The 20,988-nt window shown below is 41.5% G+C and overlaps 1 protein-coding gene across 1 annotated transcript; it reads left to right on the top strand.

The window, feature by feature from the left end:
• Positions 1-684: 684 nt before the first annotated feature.
• On the top strand, positions 685-20,349 carry LOC131684757 (proton channel OtopLc-like). Its single transcript, XM_058967894.1, has 4 exons — positions 685-968; positions 18,002-19,440; positions 19,508-19,939; positions 20,004-20,349. The coding sequence occupies exons 1-4, from the start codon at positions 822-824 to the stop codon at positions 20,143-20,145; spliced, it is 2,160 nt and encodes a 719-aa protein (XP_058823877.1). The 5' UTR covers positions 685-821; the 3' UTR covers positions 20,146-20,349.
• The last annotated feature ends 639 nt before the right edge of the window (positions 20,350-20,988 follow it).

The raw sequence follows: 20,988 nt of genomic DNA, 5'->3' as shown, positions 1-20,988 counted from the left end.
CCAAAACAAACTGCTGTCAAAATATTCCCGCTAGAGGCGCCACTATAAAATAAATCATGCTTCGTGTGGCTTAGACTTTGAAGTTCCGAGCACAAGTTTCGTTGTTCTATCCCAGTCGTATTGTTGATGTTGTTTTATTTTTCCATTCACAACATCGGTATGAGTCACGGACCACAGTCCGCAATCGAATGTTTGTCTGGATATCGCGCGAAAAAAACCCAATTAATTACATTTAATTTGATTACTTCATTTCAGGTCGCTTCTTTGATTGCAGGAAAGTGTACACACCCACGCCGAACCCCTTACTCATCCGTGATTTACAAGCAACGGAAACAACCCGGACAACTTGGCCACTTTATCAAAATAAATCAGAGCCTATACTGTGCCCGATATCCAGATAACAAACAGCCGAAATCGCAGGGCCCAGACGCGGGCGGGAACGCGCAACCCCTCTCGCTTATCGGCACAAATCTCCGCTCTCGGCTTAGCCGCCATATATCTACTTCAGGTCTGCTTCCGAGCGCTTATCTTGGATATCGGTAGGTTATTTGACGAAAAGACAATAAATTTTCTCCGCTTCGGATTCGTCGTGATCGGGCCACTTATCAGCGCGCTGGAGATTTTTTCCTGATTTTCAATCCTTTGACACGCGGGCGGGCTAAGTCAGTTTAGGTTCGGAATCGGTCGCGAATGGATCGCTCGCTCGGGACTGCTCAGGTCCGTCGCTGTTCGTCAACTATTTAACTTGTTTATTGTAGAACTCGGTCCCGCACTGAAACCATCCGAGGTCCGAGTGTGGTTTAAAGTGTCGATCCGTGAAAATGCCTACCGAAGGCGATGTTGAGTCCGGAGGAGCGATACCGGTTCCAACAGCTAGGGCTACGGAATCAGGAACCGGTGGTTCTGCCGAAGAAGCAACACGTGCCAGTTTGTATCCCGTTATAGACCTTGAAGACGAAAAACCGACGGTAGGTGAATTGACACACACACATACACGGTTCGTTCCGATAACTGGAAATTTATGACTGTTGATATGGGAAATTCCTTTCATGTGGACTCTGTATTTTCCGACCAATTAGACTTAGAGGTTCTATCGGATTTGCTACCTCATCGCGGGCTACAATCTCTGTCTCTGTGGACCCGGAGGGATCCAGAACACCTGTCTCGATACACTGTTTTGCATCGCGTTCGATTGCGAGTTAGGGGACGACCGAATTAGTGATTGAAGTTCCGGTACGATGAGCCACATTTTTACGCTTGAATAGTGCCATCCATCTCCCATATAACGTAGGCAGCCGTATCAGCCTGTACGATGGCCGGTTTTCCGTTCCAAGCGGAAGTGCAGCTAAATTTAAAAACGAGAAGAAGGGGAGAAATTATTTCCGCTGGAGCAGCTATCAAAGGGTTGGGTTTTCATAATTTGTTGCTCACGTGAGTGGTTATGTAATGAGATGAACATCGTGTATATTCCTATAGAGTGGAGGAAGTTGGGATATTTGAGATGTCGTTTATATTGAAATTTAATGAGAGAAACAATTTATCCCTTAGAGTACAATCAATCTACACAAAATGTTTTTGGGTGCATTTGGATTGCCAATTGAGCAAAATCGAAGACAATATTTAAACATACAAAAAAAACACATCGAATCTAAATTTAGTTTCCCAAAAAATGTGAATAGATACTGCAATAATCGATAGATACTGCAATAATCGCAAGTTTTTTGGAATGGCAGTACAAACTTTAAGTTTAGCTTCTGGTCATCAGATGTGTAAATTTTCTTTCGTATTTATTCTCTCGTTACGAGATTTTTAGAAATCAACAACTTTGGCACACTCTGTAATCCGTAGCGTTCATCCCTAAACCATGAAATTCTTAGAAAATTTGAACTTGAATGTTTCGTGCTCCACTCATCAGTACCTGACACCAACTTGCTGCCAGCCAGTTAGATGATATATCCAAACTAACACCAAATTGGCGCCAGTTAGACACTAAATCCAAACAGCTCACAGAGCACATGTGAACGTCTAAAGCAACTGGCTGGTACCGAGTGATGTCTCGGTTAGTCAAACACAGGGGCTCTGGGTCGCTGACGAGTAGAAAAAAACAAACACTTTTAGTGTCTGTTATGTTACTTTATTTTAATTAATGCAAGGTTCTACTGTATCGACCTTGCTGATTTTCGGCAAATTTTAGACTAAGAGAAACGAAAGCAATGAAATTGAAAGACGGATCAGTATTCTTTCAGTGTCTACCTGTCACCAATTTGGTGTTAGTTTTGATATATCGTCTAACTGGTAGCAAGTTGGTGTCAGTTATTGACGAGTTGAACATGAAATAGTCAAATTCAAATTTTCTAAGTTAGGTGTTGTGCAAATTGGTTCAAACATTTTTTTTCCTTCAAGAAAATCAAATTTTGTATACATTAAGTCCTTGTTGTATCAAAAAATTATCATGAGTTACCATCAATCAAAATTATCATGAGTTACCATCAATTGTTTATTGGCAAGCACCAAAGCTTCTCCGACATGGTGGATCCATTTTTTCTCTTCTGCTTGTACCTGTCGTAAAAGTTTTAAATTCCATTTTACAACGACACGATGCCAGCTGACTGCAATCTCTACTATGAAGAATGATAGTGTGGATTATCGTGTATTTTCCATTGGCAAGTTAGAATAATCACTTCGACTTCGTCTCATCAGTATATTGCGGCAGACTTGACCGCAACCAAAGCCGTTAAGTACAAAAAAAATTTCCCATGCTTATTGGTCATCACTAGTCTGGTTTAGAATTGTGCGCAGGAATTTCTCATGGGTCGTGGTGAATGGAAGGAGATCGTTTTTTAACCTTTCTTATAAAGAAAAGGTACAGAAACAACCCAAATATTTAAATTTTTCTGAGGCCCGCTGTCTTGTAGGTCCCTGTGCTCGAACGTATTTAGCCAAATTTTCAGGTTTTCGTGATAATTCGATCACCTAGCACTTTACCGGATTTACACGCACGCGTCTCTTGCTACACCACAATCAGCGAAGACTATTGGAGAAATTTACAATCCTCAATTGAGCAGAAGGGATGAAATATTTTGAGATCGTCTATCAACGTTATTAAAGTAAAACAAAAACGTAAACGGTTTCAAGTTGCATCCCTGGGCTATTTCTGACGTAGAAGTAAATGTTGATTCTTGGGAATCCCTAATGATAACCATTATCTCTCGATCTGTAAGCTAGCATCGAAACACCTGCAAAAACTATCATTTGTTCCAGCTTTCTCCATTTTGGTGATTGTAACGCATGGTTCACTCGATCAAAAGCAGCAGATAGGACGGTGTACATAATATTAGTTTAAGAACAACGTTCCATACTCCCTCCCTATTATGTAGGATGCTAGACTCAGCAGGTTAGTTACTTGCAATGAACCAGAAGTGATTCCATAATCACCAACTCGAGACAGCACACAATGAAGTTATTCCACAATACTTATTGATGTCTCGCCTTTTTATGGACTGGAAACATGTTCGTGGGTTTTCAGCAAAATGGAAAAAATGCTACTGAGAAAGATGCGCAGAAGCGGAGCTTCCGAAACGTCGATGTGCCTTTTCAGAAGCACCGTTGGAAATTCTTCCGGTCCCGGATTGAAAAATGATTTAAGCCGGTAATGGTAATGGTAATCATTGTTTCATCGAAATCGATAGCGCTCAGAGTTTGATTTACAACTGAAACCGGTTCGATTTGTTCTTGCAATTTTCTGTTTTATTGTGACTAACTTTTAACGTAGGGGCCTTTTTTTCGAAATTTCAAAAGAAAAGTCATGTAAGGTTTGGAACGTTAAGCTGAATGGAAATGATCAATTTCGTCGCCATTTTGTCAAAAATGTGTCTAGTAATTTTGCATTAAATGTATATGAATGTATATATGAAAAAATTGCGTTTTGAAAAATCTTTTAGAAACTAGGCTGGGAAAAAGTGAAAATTTTCAGCCCATCTCGGTCAGAGCCGTCAATGTGGTGCACCAACCGACCTTTAAAATGATGAAAAGTTTTAAAAGCAGGTGAGCTACAGATTTAAGCTAGGTTTTTAAACAGCTACAGCTTTTGATTGAGGCAAAATTTGCTCATCAAAACAAGCAAAGCTTATAAATGTGACTATTACCTTTTATTTGAGTACTAACAGTTACAAGGATCAGCTATAGAGCTAAACTTATTGCATTTAGTCTGATAGGATTCCGATGGAGCAGTGCTGCCAGTCACAGTTTACGTTGACGACGGAAAATGAATTTTTCATATATATTCGTTATGTTGCAATATTATTGAAAATTGTTTAATCTTTTCAATTTAGACTGCCTTTGGCTACGTTTTCCACTCAAACGTAAATATTCTAGGATAATTGTATTGAGCATTGGAAGGTAAAAATTGAGCTGGTTCTAACACAGCGAGTGAAGCACCTATCTTTATTTAAAAAGTCTTTTCGTGTTTGTTTGACCCCACCGTTTTCAAGGAAAAATAGTATTGAAACCCTAAATGCACTAGAAAAAAATCGGGCATGAAAGGATTAAATGACTATAATACGGAGAAGGAAATATTTCCCAAGTAGCACGCTTTGTTACTGTATAGTATTTGTAACTCTCTTGGTAACAACTATGTTGTGGAAAAAGCGCACGTTATTTGTATGTTGTGCAACATGTTCCTAATTGCAGCAAAATAATGAAAACAATAGCTGTGCCATTTGTCGAGCACTGGGTAGTTGGACAGTTCTGTTTTAGAGTGGAATGGCAAAGAAAGAGGCATTTGCAACTTGTTAGACTGTTAGTGCAAGTTAGCAAAGTTTCTGATTAGTTTCACAACTGTTATTGATATTTGCATACTTAACACTATTGGCCAGCTCTATAGTTATATAGTTACATAATTAGTTAAAAAAACCCCGTGGAAATTATTTTCAAATATATCCAACAATAAAAAATATTGTGTAGCAGTTGTGCAACATTTAAAACTTTCAACAAGTTGCAATTGCTACTTGGGTTGTGAGTCGTGCACGGCTGGTGGATTACGATTTAATTAGTTAGTGTCATTCCGTGCCACTAGCAGAGGCCATTATTTTTATTTCCGATCGTTGGAGAGTGACATACGCATCGAAAAAAAAACCAATTTTAAAACATTCGAACGAATCTCGTTCGTCATTGATTCCAGCTAATTTTATGCATCGAGTCACAAATCTTGAACAGAAAGAATTGTGAAATCAGTTGCAGGCTGTTGTTCAAACCCGTCGTCGAATCCAAGTGACCGCATTTTAGACCTAGTGATTTTGCGATGCGTCAAAGGATCACTGCATCTACTATGGCTATTATTCTTGAAACTGAACAAGCTAGTGGAGATTATGAGGAGAATTTGTCTCTGGCGACATTTGCTGGCTGATGTACATGTAGCCAGATAAAACATTTTAAAAAAAAAAAAAGATGGGTGGGTAATGTTTGCGACATAACCGGAGAGATGTAGAATACATAAGGAACACGTTCTTCAAATATGTTGATACTCATTGGAATTTTCGGACAAAAGGTGATTTGGGCGAGGAATATTTCAAATTATTCTTTACAAAAATGATGGTGGTCCTAAAAAGGACCGGTTTTGTTGGCGTTGTTGGCCTTGGTGAGGGAGATGGCTAACGATGAAATTAATTGTTAGCATGAGGAAGTCGCGTAGTACTGGCCAATGGAAGAACAGATAATAATTGATTCCTGAAAATCAATTTTTCTTTATTCATGTAAATTATACATACTTACAAATCTAATAGAAGATTCCTGGTCATATTTTTGAATCATTAGTGCGAACATTGTATAATTTGGTTAAGTACAATGAAAGTTACAAACTTTCCAAACTCGACCTTCTGTTCCTTCAGAAATATTGAAATGGGGTGTCTATATTAAACCGTTAGTCGTGGTCACAATAAAAATAAGATGGGTGGGTAATGTCTGTCACATAACCGGAGCGTCGTGATTTCAATTCGAGACGTTAATTTAAATCTAATAATATTCAACAGAATCACGTTTGAATGGGAAATTTTCAAATAATTCTCTATGGTGATAATGGTGGTTCTGAAAAAAACCTTTGGTATCGGCGTTGGTGTTGATGGTGATGCGCTGGATCGTTGGATATTTTTGGCATGATAGTTACGTGCCTGGCGAACTGTTTTGTAGCCTCGAACAAAACGACAAGACTGGCTTCTTCGGGTACCATTACGGCTGAACTTTATAAGCTTAGCTCGACTTTGAAATCCTGCACAATCTCACGAATCAGACACTAGTAGGGCCATTTTGTTTGCTACTAGCACGGAGCTGCACAAAAAAAACCATTTAATGCAGTTAGTTCACGGGGGCTGCCAAAAAGCTTGAATAGAAGCATGCGACTTCAACGTTTCTCTTAAACACATGCAACAACACATTCGTTTTGGTAATACTGATAATAACAGTAGAAAGGAATGGAAAAGCAGTGCACGAAACGAGCGAGAGGATAATTTAAATTTTTGTTGCGTGTGCAAGCTACTTCTTTCCACACAACGTATTATGTTGATTGTTGAAAATTTGTTACACACCTTAAAATGAAAGTTTCAGTTTAACTCTCACTAGAACACAATTGATTGGTCCTGAAAAGAACCGTTGCTTTTATTGTAATTTACGCCCACTCCCAGCGGACACTGTGAGCCAGTTTGATTTCTTTTGCGAGAAAGTTACGTACTTGGCGCACTAATTTGTATCCTCAAACAAACCGACCAAGCATCACTGGCTTCATTACGGCTGAGTTTTGTAAGCGTAGCTCGACTTTGAAGTAATACACAACCTTACGAACCAGACGCTGGAATGTTAGCCAGCGGATTAGTTTCTCCGTTGCCCTTTATTTGGGGCGAAATTCTTGCAGGGCGACGGTTCCTGATCGGGTTGCGATGAGTCACCAGTAGCTGGGGCACTTTTTCCGACCGTCGTCATCGCCAACTGCTTTCCTTCGGTGGACTGGCTGCTTGCTAGTGCTTGAACTTGAACGAGTACGAATGATGAGAAAAACCGACCGACAGATATTTTTATAATCGCGCTAATATGCACTACTATCGCTTTCTCGCTCGTTCTCGTGCCGTGCATGAGCCTTTCCTTTCCGTCCGGCTTCTAATGGCCTAACCAAAGGAATATGCCGTCTTTCCCCCACCAACTGCTCTCGTCAAGCAACCCAATGCGAATAATCATAGGAACAAACATGTAGTGGACCTATATATAAACTTTTCATTATTTTATTGTTCGGTTGGTCTACCAAAGTGACGGCTCTGTGCGGGATGGGCTGAAAATTTTCACTTTTCCGAGTCGTTTTCGAAAGATTTTTCAAAACACAATTTTTTGTTATTAGTGCATGTTATACATACTTCAAATTTTAATACAGCATAGAGGAACATATTTTCAACAAATTGGCCTAAAAATCAAATCATTCTGTTAAGTATGATAAAAGTTATTAACGTTCAAAATCTGACGCGGCGCCGCAGCCGATATTTTGAAACGGGACCCCTATATTGAAACCATAAATGTATTCTACATTAAAAGAAGTTATCATATCATAGACCAATACTTTGATTGATTTACCAGTTTGCCTTTCTCATATAGTAAGGTTATGCCGAGTGTCATATAACATTCGACTCAGTTCGTCGAAATCGGATGTCTGTGTGCGTATGTGTGTGTGTGGAAATAAATGAAACCTCTGTTTCTCAGAGATTCCTGGATCGATTTGCACAAATGAAAGGTACAACCTTCCAATCGGTCGCTATTGATTTTTTTTGTTTGATCGGACTTCCAGTTCCGGAGTTATGGGTTGAAAAGTGCGATCACACAATAAATTCCCATATAAACTGGTACCGCTATGATATCAAAATGATGCAAAACTTATTAAAATTAGTGCAAAAATCTCGGAGTTGCCAGTCTAGATCAATAGTGAGCCTTCTGCTCCTCCGGACCCTGCTACGCAGCTGGTTTCAAGAGTTTCAGCGTCGACACATAGCATCTCAAGTTCGTGGGTGTCGATCCATTGTATGAATGTTCAAATCGTACTGAATATTTAATAGACATTTCTACCATTAAATTGACATAACCAGCCATGGAATCGTAGTTTGGACAAATGAGAAAGGCACAATTGCACCACTAGGTGGATCAAAAGTTTTTTTTTTATTAAAATTAAACCTATAGTTTTTTGTGATCGTATGATTACAACGAACAACAAAAAACAATGAATAAGCCGTAAGCCACCAGAACTGTTTATTGCCTGAATGGTACGATTTTTCATACTAATGATAAATTTCTGCAGAGTTGCCAATTCGATTTCTTCCCATGAACAGTAGCAGTTTTCAGTTCCTATGGTATTCAAAACTGACAACTTTCTGCATAAATTAGATGGACCATTAGCTCCCAGTGGTTGTCAATCGGATTGGAGTCCTGTGAGTAAGCAGGTCAATCCAGAACATAAAATTTTTCATATGTCTGTATATCGGCGTTATCTCGCAAGTTTCTTCGAATCACTGTCAAGAGTTTGCTTTAAGGACTTAAATGTAGCGAGAACTTTTCGTTTTCAGTGATACAAATTGGATTTCGGCAGCTTTCCTGATGCACATCCAAAATGTCTCTTCGCAGCCACAGCCATTGAACCCGTTCGGCTCGTCCAAGTTGAACTTTCGTCGCGACTACGATTTCGGCCCATTTTTAAATTTCGGAAGAAACTACGTCATATTCCTCGTCAAATAATACTGCGGGCATACATGCAACGGTAAACGCTAGAGGAGGATGATAGCGGTCCAATGGAACAGCTGGTCAACATTCGATCCAGTGGAAAGCTGAACAGTCAACGTTCCATGCATTTTCTTCGCCGCAATCAATACACCCACGCGTTGACGTAAACTAATTGTATCGCAATGATGCACGCGAAAAACGAAACAATCGTTACCGAAAAACTGTCGAAATTTAATATGGTCATCAAGTCAGGTTTCCATAAATACGTAGACGTCGTAATCCAATTCTGACGTGGACAGAAACACCTGGTTAATCTTGGTCCTTAGTCCACGATCATTCCGATGATAAATTTGTAATACTGGTGACGAAACGTCAGCTACAGCAGCGGTGCCAGCAGAGGGTGCATTTGAATTATTCCTAGAAAAACTTGAAGAGGCATAAGGGAGACAAATGTTACGATTTGAAGCGTTCTTGACTAATAACACAGGCTGGAAGGCCCTTCCACCAACTTCGACCACAGGACCAGGACGACTCCGAAGGCGGGAAACAGTATCAAGCACGACTGGGTCGGATGGTTCCAGAGCTCCCATAGAACTGTACACGTTGCATCCTGGTGTCCCAAAACTCGTACGAAGTGTGCCGATATCACTATACCTGGTTGAAGTATTTACTTGAAAGCATCGCAGCATTATCGAGTTGGCGTTCATAATTAACTTGGGGAATAGGCGAGCTTCCATTTACCATAGAGCTGTAATTTTGACAATCATCAGATACAGAGCGTATGGCAACACATACATACTTGCCTGCGAATACAGGCTGAAAGACCCCTTACAAGCGTCCGTAAACGTCACCGGGACGACCAAGATGATGCGAAAGTGAGCAGTGTAACATGGTGTCCGTTGAACGTCCTTTATTGGACGATTTTAAAACAAACCGTTCTTAGGGAGTAAATTGATATATCCCAGCGAAGTTTTCCCGAATTTTTGGCGAGTTTTGTAGCCAGAAATATAACTGAAAATAAAGGGTGTTCCATATCAAATTGCATCGCGGAAAACAGCTTCTTCTGTACGGAAATCCACTTTTTCTTCATGTCTTCGTCAGATTTGACCTCCTTGGGATGTTTCCGTAGGGCCTGCATCATAATTTACCAGTATTTTTCGATGGGTCTTAGTTCCGGTGTGTTGGAGGGGGGAGGTCGTTTTTCAGTACGAAAGTGACCCCGTTGGCTTTGTACCACTCCAGGGCAACATTTGAATAGTGGCACGAAGCTAGATCCGGCCATAAGATCGTAGGGCTCTCGTGTTGCTTCAACTGAGGAAGCAAACGCTTCGGTAGGCACTCCTTGAGGGAGATATCCCCGTTTACAGTCCCGGTAGTCACGAACGGCGCACTCAGTTCGCCACATGACCAGATCGCTTGCCAAATCGTGCATTTATTGGCAAACTTCGAAAATTTCTGCTTCCTTACTTCCTCCGGAATATCAAATTTGTGCTGGACGGTGAAGAACAGTAACCCCGGAAGTTACCGGAAGTCCGCCATGACGTAAGTCGCATCATCCATGATGAGACAATGAGGCTTCATCAGCATCTGGATGTACAGTTTTCGGTCCCGTGACATTCTCACCGTATTTTGCCGTTCGTCACGATTTGGAGCCTTCTGCACTTTGTACGTATGCAGTCTCTCCCGGTCCTTGACTCTCTGAACGAAAAACTTTTTGTCCATATCCCTGACCGAAGCATTGGGATTCCACTTAAACACTTTCACTACACGCTTGTGATCCTGATCACTAATAGAACATCCTTTCTGAACGCATTGCTGCTTCCGTTCGATGCTTAGTTTGGTAGTAACGTTTAATCAGACGACTCACCGTTGACTGTAGGATTTCGAGTTATTTTCCGATGTCCCAATGAGAGAATTGCGGATTTTCCAGGTGCTTCCGCAAAATCAGTTCACGACGTTGCTATTCGGGTGACGCTATTTTTCTAATTTACGGAAAACTGACAGCGATAAAAATACAGTGTAAACAATACACTCTAAATTACTTCTACCCAAATTTTCAATAGAAAATACCCAATGGGTTATTTTTCACGGCTTTTTTCCGTGATGCAATTTGATGTTGCACACTCTTTACTAAGTTAGCATCGGATTCTGATGAGACGAAGTCGAAACGCAATTTCTGTAATTAAATTAGTTATGGGTTTTGTGCCGTTCACGCTCAAAGGGGGCTTTACACAATTTTTCCATGGTGGAAAAATTGGGTTTCACCAAAATTTTACTTCTTAGCGAGAAATAGTGCACAGTTTAAATTTATTGCACTGGCTGATAGCAACACACGTTCAAATTGGTGACTGGTTGTTAAATAACTGTCGAATGCGTTGCAGATCACAAAAGGAATGTTGCAATACGTGTACCGAAGTAGTTGCAGGTCTATTGTCCCGATCCCGAACAGGACGCGTGTATATAGGAGATTTGATCGATATTTCCTAATGTGTATCTACTTTAAAAAACTCTAGTTTAAATAAGCTTTAAAGATAGTCATTTTAAGTAGTTTGAGGGAATTACATGTTTAAGTTTCAATAGCAATAAATTTGACTATAAACTAAGTCTATTAAGCAATAACCCAAAGCAATTCTAGCCAGCTCAATAACAAGCCGCGCATACGGGATTAGACAAACTCTCACCATTGGTCGTTTGGTTACTTTTTTTTAAAATCATTAAATTTAAATCTTTACATTATAAAAGACCCACGGCTCCTTGAAGCTAGCACATTAAGTTGTGTCAGCTAAATGAATTAAATAGAAAAAAAAACGACCAACGCTGAAGAAGGCAAAAGATTAAAGGCTTAATTTTAACGCTGTCACTCTCGGTAAAGTGTAACTCATTTAACCCATTCATGCCCATGTTGTTTGTGGACAACAACGTTTTTAAACAGCTATAACTCTTGATTGAGGCGAAATTTGCTCACAAAAACAAGTAAGGCTCATTAATGTGGTTATTGCCTTTAATTTGAGTATTAACAGTTACAAGGATCAGCTCTAGAACTGAAGTTATTGCAATTAGCCTAATTGTATTCCGATGGAGCAGTGCTGCCAGGGGCAATTTACGTTGACGGCGGAAAATGTATTTTTCATATATTTTCGTTATGGTGCAATATTATTGAAAGCTGATTAAACTTATCAATTTAGACTGTCGTTGGCTACGTTTTCCACGTAATTGGACTATTGTAATTATTCTAGGAGAATTGAATTGAGCATTAGAAGGTAAAAATTGACCAGCTTCTAGCATTACCATGGAAGCACCTATCTTTATGAAAATAGGCTTTTCGTGTTTCTTGGTCCCACCGTTTTCAAGGAAAAATAGTTTTGAAACCATACATGCACTAAAAAAAAGTTGGGCATGAAAGGGTTAAACGATATCTCTACGACATTTCTATGATATGATAGAATTAGATAAAGGAACTTTGCGTAAGCCCATTTACAGCCACCAAGGAAGAATCAGTCAGCAAGAAAGAAAGATTTTTGGTTTATAAATTTAATATTTGTATTGAAAAGAACGCATCCACCTAACAGTGTGATGAGATATATCTTAGAACTCTTATAACTCTCCTAGGATATTATTTCGATTGACATAAATTATATGCTGTGTCGCAGTGTGGTCTTCTGGTGACCTCGGCGGAATCTCAGGTTTGCGCCTCTTTGATGTTTGCTTTGGCTTTTTTTGGTTCGACTTTCGAACAATAATTTAATGTGTACATGGAAATGGAACGCTTATCCTGATTTTTTACGACTTATCCTTATTTGAAGGTGCAGTACGGACTGTTTTTTTCCGGAGACAGCAAATCGGTTTACTGAGTAGACGATTTATTGAACGTTCTGTTGACGCTAGGCATTTGAAGGCAACGGACAGATTATCTATTCATGAAATCGTATATCAAGAGCAGTATACTGATGAGACAATTTTTAAGAAACTTCGACCTAGTTGGATGCATATTATTATATTAGAATTACGAGTCCAAGTGCCATCACGACAGTCCGGTTTGTCCCAGATATTACATCTTTTTGCGTAAACGTGTGAAACAGAAACGCTTTTATGTATTTATGTATTTAACAATTTACGTCCATCTAACAATGAGTCTTAATGAACTAAATTACAAATAATTAACCTAAAGTGATAACAAACGATTTCTAAACTGTGCAGAACTAATGACGAAGTCGAAGATGTCGGTAAAATCGTTGAAGCGACAGAGCATTGCTAGTATCGGGCTGTTGGCAGCGTAGTTTGTGTTACGCATTTCAGTCTGCAGCCTGACCTATTGCATAACATTCAGCCATACATCGGGTAAATCGGGGCTTTACTACCCCTTACTCGTCATTCGTATCTCCCGTACTGTCAGTCCTTTTTTCGATAGGACAGTTTTAACTTTGTGTCGAGCTCTATGCTCTTGCATTAAGACGCTCTACTGAAAATAATCCAGCAGATGGTAAAATGGATGTCGGACAAGATTCGTTACGGGTAAATAATACACATTGAACTCAGTCGGACCATGTGTGATCTTCTTTCGGATCAAAGATAATCCACTATTATTTATTTATTCATTTATTTATAGTATTTTAAACATTTTGAAAGCACGCAGAAATATTCAGCCGTGACGGATATTTGGAAAGTTCAACTAGATAAGCTCAAAACTGTGATATCCTGTCTAAAGCAAGCAAATAATAATCAACCGACGGCAAGTATTTTACTATCGCGTCTACATACCTGTCCACAAAGTTGAGATCGACGGTGTGGTCACCGTCACCGATTCAAGTTCTTCATGCGTGGGATTGTAAAAGCAAGGGGTTGGCTGTTTTGCGGACCCTTGCACCAGTGAGCAAACATTTGGAATGGGCATTTACAGCAATAAGGCTTGATGTGGCAAGTGCGCAGAGAATCGTTGGGATGACTCTTGTATTGGCAATGCCAAAAAGTGTGCCTATTTTGGCCATATGAACCACTACCATGCCCCGCGATAATCTGCTTTTCCTTGAAAAACGCTGTGAGCATTTTTTTGCAGAAATTCTAAAGAAAGCTACTCCATTCACAACGACAAGCTCTCTTAGCTCAGGAAGAATACGACCGTGACGATCTCCATCTGTTACTACTCCTAGAAACTATACTGCCCATAACAGCATAAGAGTCCCATGTTGAAAAACAGCAAGCCGAGAAAAACGCTGTTCAAGATTGTCCCATCCATTGAGCCAAATGGATGGGACAACCATGTTTTGGTATTTTTTTGATATTTTCTGAACAAACTCGGTAATCTTATTTGTGCAGTGTGATTCAGTGGTGATACAGAATACAATCCAACGGATAACTCATTTTCGACAAAAATCCACATGGGACTCTTATGCGTTTGTGGGCAGTATAGACAGATGAGATTCCTTGTGAATGTTCTCTCGAATTGTCGCCAAATATAACAGCTCGAGGAAGTGCTGGCACAAAACCGCAGCAAAAAGGCTTAAAACTTTGTGATCAAACGACGCGTTTCTAGCGCTTCTGGGACAATCGAAAACTTCAAGTGTCTGAACAATTCGATCTGCGATTTAACTTATCGCTGAACTAGTGCTACAGTTCGTTTAGTTTCATCGAATCGTACGCCATTTTGAAATCCCCAAACAGATGGTGAATCCGCAAGTTGTATTTCCGGAATTTTTCTCAGGGTAGCCGATCAATAGCAACGCGGTGGCGGTGTTTTGTTCGCTGTGCGTCGTGGATTAAAAGTTCAACATATAACAAATGACGCTTGGAGCAGCATCGAACAAGTATGGGCAGCGATAAAATTGGGAAATCGAACATTATATATATGTGTGGTTTATTTCCCTCCCGATAAAATTCGCGACTCTGCACTAGTTGATTCTCATTCTGAATCATTGACTTCTGTTTCCGCGATGGCGCAACTCACTGACGAAATCATGATTATCGGCGATTTCAACCTTTCTACAATAAAGTGGCGTTCCGTTCATAACGGATTTCTACAACCCGACCCAGATGAATCTGTTTTTCATCCTGGCAGCATCACTCTTCTGGATGGCTATAGCACGGCTACACTTCAGCAGATCAACAACACCACGAACGAGAACGACCGGATTTTAGATCTACGCTTCGTCAATGCCAGAGATCAATCGCCGTATATTTCCACCGCCCTCACCCCGCTAGTAAAGTATGTTCGCCACCATCCGCCTCTACATCTTACACTCCAGGACGTACCGCCTATGAAGTTTTCGAGCCACGCGCCCACCGTGTGTTACAATTATAAGCGGGCCGACTATAGCAGCATTTTGAATATTTTACAAAGTATTAACTGGGATTCTATGCTAAGCAAGGATGATGTGAACTCCGCCGCTGAAACGTTCTGCCATATAATGAGCTACCTTATCGACCGTCATGTCCCAAAGTGTAATCAACGAAGTGATCAATCCCCCTGGCAGACAGCTGAGCTACGTCAGCTAAAAACTGCGAAAAGAGCAGCATTACGAAAGTTTACCAAACGCCGTACCTTGTCACTTAGAGCTTATTATGTAAGGCTCAATAACGATTTTAAAAAACTGAACAGTTTTTGTTTTTCAAACTACCAACGAAAAATGCAACGTAAGCTTAAGTCGGATCCTAAATCGTTTTGGAGATACGTCAATGAGCAGCGGAAAGAAACCGGCTTACCTTCTACAATGTTCATGAATGGTGAAGTTGGGCATGATTCACAAGCCATATGCAAATTGTTCGCCTCTAAATTTGCGAGTGTGTTCGTCAGTGAGACTCTGTCCTCGCAGCAGATTGACGTTGCAGCTAGCGGCGTGGCCCAACTCGAACGGTCAGTGAGTGAGATTCATGTGGAGCACTCGGATATTGTATCAGCAGCATCCAAGCTTAAAGCATCGTCATCTCCTGGGCCAGATGGTGTCCCTGCTGTGTTTTTGAAAAAGTGTATATCTGGTTTGATGGAACCTCTCTGTCAACTATTCAAAATGTCACTGACAACCGCGATTTTTCCTCAATTGTGGAAAGCAGCTTTCATCTTTCCTGTCCACAAAAAAGGTGATAAGAGAAACATTGACAATTATCGAGGAATATCTGCGCTCTGTGCCATTTCCAAGCTCTTTGAGTTAGTCGTGGTGGAGTCAGTGTTTTTTCACTGTAAGGAATATATTTCTAAAGACCAACATGGATTCATGCCGAATCGATCGACGTCGACGAATCTACTATCTCTAACCTCTTTTGTGTCCGAAGGGTTCGATGCGAGTCAACAAACTGATGTTATATATACTGACTTATCTGCAGCTTTTGACAAAATCAATCACGATATCGCAATCGCTAAATTGGAAAAACTTGGCTTCAGTGGATCACTCCTGCGATGGTTCCAATCCTATCTCGTTGGCCGTCAACTCAGTGTGAACATAGGTGATGCATACTCCAAACTATTCTCCGCAACGTCTGGAATTCCGCAAGGAAGTCATCTCGGACCTTTGATATTCACTCTCTATTTCAACGATGTAAACTATCAGCTGAAAGGGCCACGGCTGTCGTATGCAGATGATCTAAAAATTTTCAACAGAATTAGGAGCCGATCGGACGCACAATATTTGCAGCAGCAATTCGACACTTTCAGCAGATGGTGTGAAAACAACCGAATGATTCTGAATCCGGCGAAATGTTCTGTGATATCGTTCACCAGGAAAAAAGATCCCATTGAGTTTGAATATAACTTGTCTGGAGCTCTTGTTTCCCGGGTGAGCTGCGTTAAGGATCTTGGAGTGCTGTTAGATTCGAAACTTACATTTAAGAATCACATTTCGTATGTTGTTGGTAAAGCATCGCGAAGCCTGGGCTTCATTTTCCGTACGGCTAAATCCTTTACAGACATTTACTGTTTCAAAAGCCTATACTGCTCTTTAGTGCGCTCTACGCTGGAGTATTGTTCGGCGGTCTGGAACCCGAATTACATGAACAGCAGCGATCGAATTGAAGGCGTTCAACGAAAATTTATACGGTATGCTCTTCGACGCCTGCCTTGGCGCGATCCTGTTCGTCTACCAAGCTACGAGAGTCGGTGTCAACTCATCCAGCTCGATACTCTCCAGCGTCGTAGAGAAACTGCAAGAGCCTTATTCATCTCTGATCTTCTGTCAGGACGCATCGATTCTCCAGATTTACTAGAGCGAGTTAACATCCAAGCAAGGTCCAGAACGTTACGCGGAAACGTTCTTCTGAGAGTGCCGTTTCGACGAACTATTCAAACAGCTAATGCCGCTATCACGGGACTACAACGCCTCTTCAATCGTGTGTCGCACTTGTTCGACTTTCATTTGTCTCGAATATCATTGAGAAATCGATTCCTGCAGTTTTTTAGATGTAATTAGTTTAAGTTTCCATCATTGGGGCCGAGTACGGCCTGTTGATGTGCGTGATAAATAAATAAATAAATAAATAAACGCAAAGTACCAGGCAGTCACTTCTGTACGATATTTCAACAGATTCCTATCCCGATCGTTAATCAAGATATCATTCCATTGAAATGTCAATCGTATATCAAAACATGATAATTTTGCGATCAAGAGTCGCCATTCGGGGGTGTCTTCAGGTGTGCTTTCGAATATTCTTTCGTGCAAAATAGGTGTCGGACTAACATTCCTTACTTTTCCTTCCGCGATCTAAGCACGATCCCCAAAAACCCCCAATCCACACGATGACGTACAGGATTGCGATAAAGACAACTTATCTATCGTTACAAGTCTCGTGCATTTGCGTGGTTGCCTTCGGAAAACCCGTAATAGGTCTGGAAACCAGGTGTTGCAATAACTGGATTAGCGAAAAGCTTGATTTGCAATTTTTAATTATATTAAAATTTCTTGAATGAAGCAGCTCGAAAAAAACGATTTCCCACTTGTCATGCATTATCAACCATTTGAATTGAATTGTGCGATCGATAATTTTTACAACATGACTTCACTTGCGGTAAGTCACAATCGAGCGGTCAGTTGCAAAGTGAAATTTATTTTTTTTGCTACCGGCAGCTAACACGAATCACAAAAATAAAAAAAAAAAACCCTCCCAAGATAATACTAATCCGCGCAGAATAAGAGGGCTTCTTCGTGCCTTTCGGCATGACCTAGCACCGAATGACGTCACTGGCCGCCTTTCGATAATTGATAACATCGCCGCCGGATTAGGTTGAGCTTCCGCACTACATGTGTTATCTCTCTCTCTGTTTCTATCTATTCAACAGGCCATCACTGCAGCCATTCCCGCCTCAACTGCTGTGGAAGCGGAAGAATGCAACGAGGACAGTTTCGATCCCAGCCATACTCCAGCCGTCGGCTTCCGGAAGCGACCGGTATCGTTCGTGACCACCAACAACAGGGCACCGGTGGTGCAGCGAGCACTATCCTATCAAGCCTCCATCGGGGGTCACTCTCACCGGTCGTACGGATCGGCATCGGCTGCAGATGACCACCTGATACCACCTCCGTCGACGGCGGAGGAAAAATCCAAATTCACCCGCCGCTATCTGGCCGTCGTGACGGCCATCAGTTATACCCTGTTTCTGATCGTGTTCGGTATGATTGTCTTCGTGACGGATGCCGTCGAAAATAATGCACGCTATCCGCTGGCGGAAGTGTTCGGACTGTACATGGTTTCGGTGGGGATTGTTTACTTTGTGTTTTTATATCTGGACATCCGAATGCACGTGCAGCGGACTCATCGAGCGATCGAAGAGCTGGAACGACGACACCGGGCTTACGAGGAGATGATGAATAAGACGGCGGCGCAGTTCAACAATGGGCCGCTGGCGTTGAATCCTAGTGCTCCGGCGAAAAATGTTCCACACGATTGGGAACTTCCGAAGCTGGATCCGATTCCGCATAACTATTGCTTCGTGAGTGGCAGGCATGGGGAGTTTATATATCTGAAGCTGGGTGCTACCTGGTTCTGTTTTGGACTGTTGATTCATTCGGTACTGTTGCTTTCCTACCAAGGGATTTTGATGAATAGCACCGACGGGAAGTGGGCTGTGTGTGCTTCAAATTCAACGATTGCGTTGGAAGTACTCTTTCTATGTTACTGTCTATTTTTGGTGTTCTTTTTCTGGAAGTACGCCAACGTTGTGATTAACCATTATCGTGGATTGGCTCGCTTTGGATTGATGCACGCAATCGGAACGGCACTTGCCTTCTGGATCTACACGATTGTTCGAGAAACTCATTTGGCAATTCGAATTAAGGCATCCTATAAAAGCCCAGCCAACGGAGACGTTGATCCGGTGGGTTTAGCTTTGCTGATTTGTCCGGGACCGGAAGATCTCAATGCAATCCTGACAACGTTTTCACCCTATCTCTACCCGTTCGTCATTGAGTTCAACATCCTGATCGTCGGATTGCTGTACATGATCTACGCTAATATTAATCGTTGTCCAAAAAAATTATCCACCAAAGGACACGGAGGACACGGACATGGCCACGGTAGCACCCATAGCGGTCATGGAGACAGCGACAGTGTCTGTTCCGAGACACAGACTAAATCGATTGACCACGACACGGAAGTGAAAGGAAAAATGGTCGTTTACGGCGATTGTCATGCGACCAGTCGGGGCTTATTCGCTGGTATGCTTCTTGTCGTGGCTACCATCGTCGTCATTATTTTGTTTCACATTGCCGCCAGAGATGAGTAAGACTTTAATCTTGATCCAGCGGTAAGCCCGGTAAGATAACCGTTCATTTTTGTTTTGTTTCAGCGACTATCGGGATATTGGCGTTCTGCTGGATTCCATATTCGAGGTGACGGTCCTTGGCATTATGACCCTGGCTGTGATACTCGCGTACTTCCAAACCTCAAAACTGGACATAAATCAACATCCAATCTCTCGGCTGGATGACGTCCTGCTTTTCATCGCTATTCCAGCCTTCTTTTCCGAAACGTTCTTCAGCATGATACCGGCTTTTGAGAACCAATCGATTCTGAACGGGTTCATCATTTTCACTCAGCTACTTCAGATTCTGGTACAGACGCCGTGGATTATCGACGCCTTGCGCAGATGCTCCAATGCTCCGGAGTTACGGAAAGAGAAACCCGGCAAAGAACTGGTAACCTTTTTGACCATCGCGAACGTCGCACTTTGGATTTATTTGTCATTCTCCGTCAAAACGGGTGACTTCGGGGATGAGAGGTAGGTGGTTAATCCCGTGTAGGCTTTAAACTTATCCAAAACGCAATTTTCTTTCAATCCCCAGATACGAGTACTACGGAGACCTGTTGTGGTCCATACTGAATCACTTATCGCTGCCGCTTATCATGTTCTATCGATTCCACGCATCGGTCTGCCTGGTGGATATTTGGAGGCACTCGTACGAGCCGGGGGAATTTGCCCACTGATGCCCACGCCGGGGCGCAAAGATTAGGTCCGAGGGATCTCGAATGATATTAGATTTCTGGCTGGCTAGAAGTAAATAAACGAAAGACGAAAAAATATAACTGACGATAGATAACGAATGACAAAAAAAAATCGCGATAGTGTAAAGTTAGATCGGCTATCTTCGTGTCGATATACGGTATACTTACTGATAAATGTAGTTGTACTGACTATAATACGTTCGCAAACAATTAAAACGGAATGATAAATCAATATCACACGAGAACCAGTCGAATGAGTTGATACAAGAATTACGTCGATCGTCGCCCTCGTCGTCGCCTGGCGTCTATGGTCCGGGGGTGATTGTGATTTATGCTGGAAGATTAGTTGGTATCCACGCTAATGCGAGACTATGAGCTGGTGGTTCGTGCCGAAGACAACATGTTTATCAGCGTTGAAGGTCCGACGTCATGTGCTAGGGGATTTGGACTAGCCGAAGTGAATGACAGCAGTAGCTGTTTCTGAGCACGCGCAATATTAGGTCGGTATTGTTCCTATTATTCCTGGAATTTTGGCGTCCTTACACTATTTAGAAGCGGGTCTGAAATCGTAGAGTTTTAGTTAAAGAAGCGCAGCTTTAATTTTTTGCGAATTAGTGTTTATAACATTGGGTAAAAGTACTAGCGCTGATTGCTCGTCTAGTGATACAGGAATTGATGCGCTGGTCTCGTAATTAAGTCGTCATATGTTCACGCCTCGTTTAAGCTCACAGGCGGCTCCATTGCGATGAATAATATTTTCTCCATGTATTAGAAAACGAAATTTGTTTATAAAGGGTGAGACACTTGCGTATTTGACCGAAATTA

This window comes from Topomyia yanbarensis, chromosome 1, assembly GCF_030247195.1.
Source record: "Topomyia yanbarensis strain Yona2022 chromosome 1, ASM3024719v1, whole genome shotgun sequence".
Taxonomy (NCBI): domain Eukaryota; kingdom Metazoa; phylum Arthropoda; class Insecta; order Diptera; family Culicidae; genus Topomyia; species Topomyia yanbarensis.
The sequence above is the reverse complement of the archived record's forward strand: the minus strand, read 5'-3'. Positions and strand labels throughout refer to the sequence as shown.

Bases quoted from the DNA above. Each gene is read 5' to 3' on its own strand.
- LOC131684757 (XM_058967894.1), top strand. From the start codon at position 822: ATGCCTACCGAAGGCGATGTTGAGTCCGGAGGAGCGATACCGGTTCCA. The intron at 969-18,001 runs GTAGGTGAATTG...TCTATTCAACAG, and splicing joins TTGAAGACGAAAAACCGACG to GCCATCACTGCAGCCATTCC. The intron at 19,441-19,507 runs GTAAGACTTTAA...GTTTTGTTTCAG, and splicing joins CACATTGCCGCCAGAGATGA to CGACTATCGGGATATTGGCG.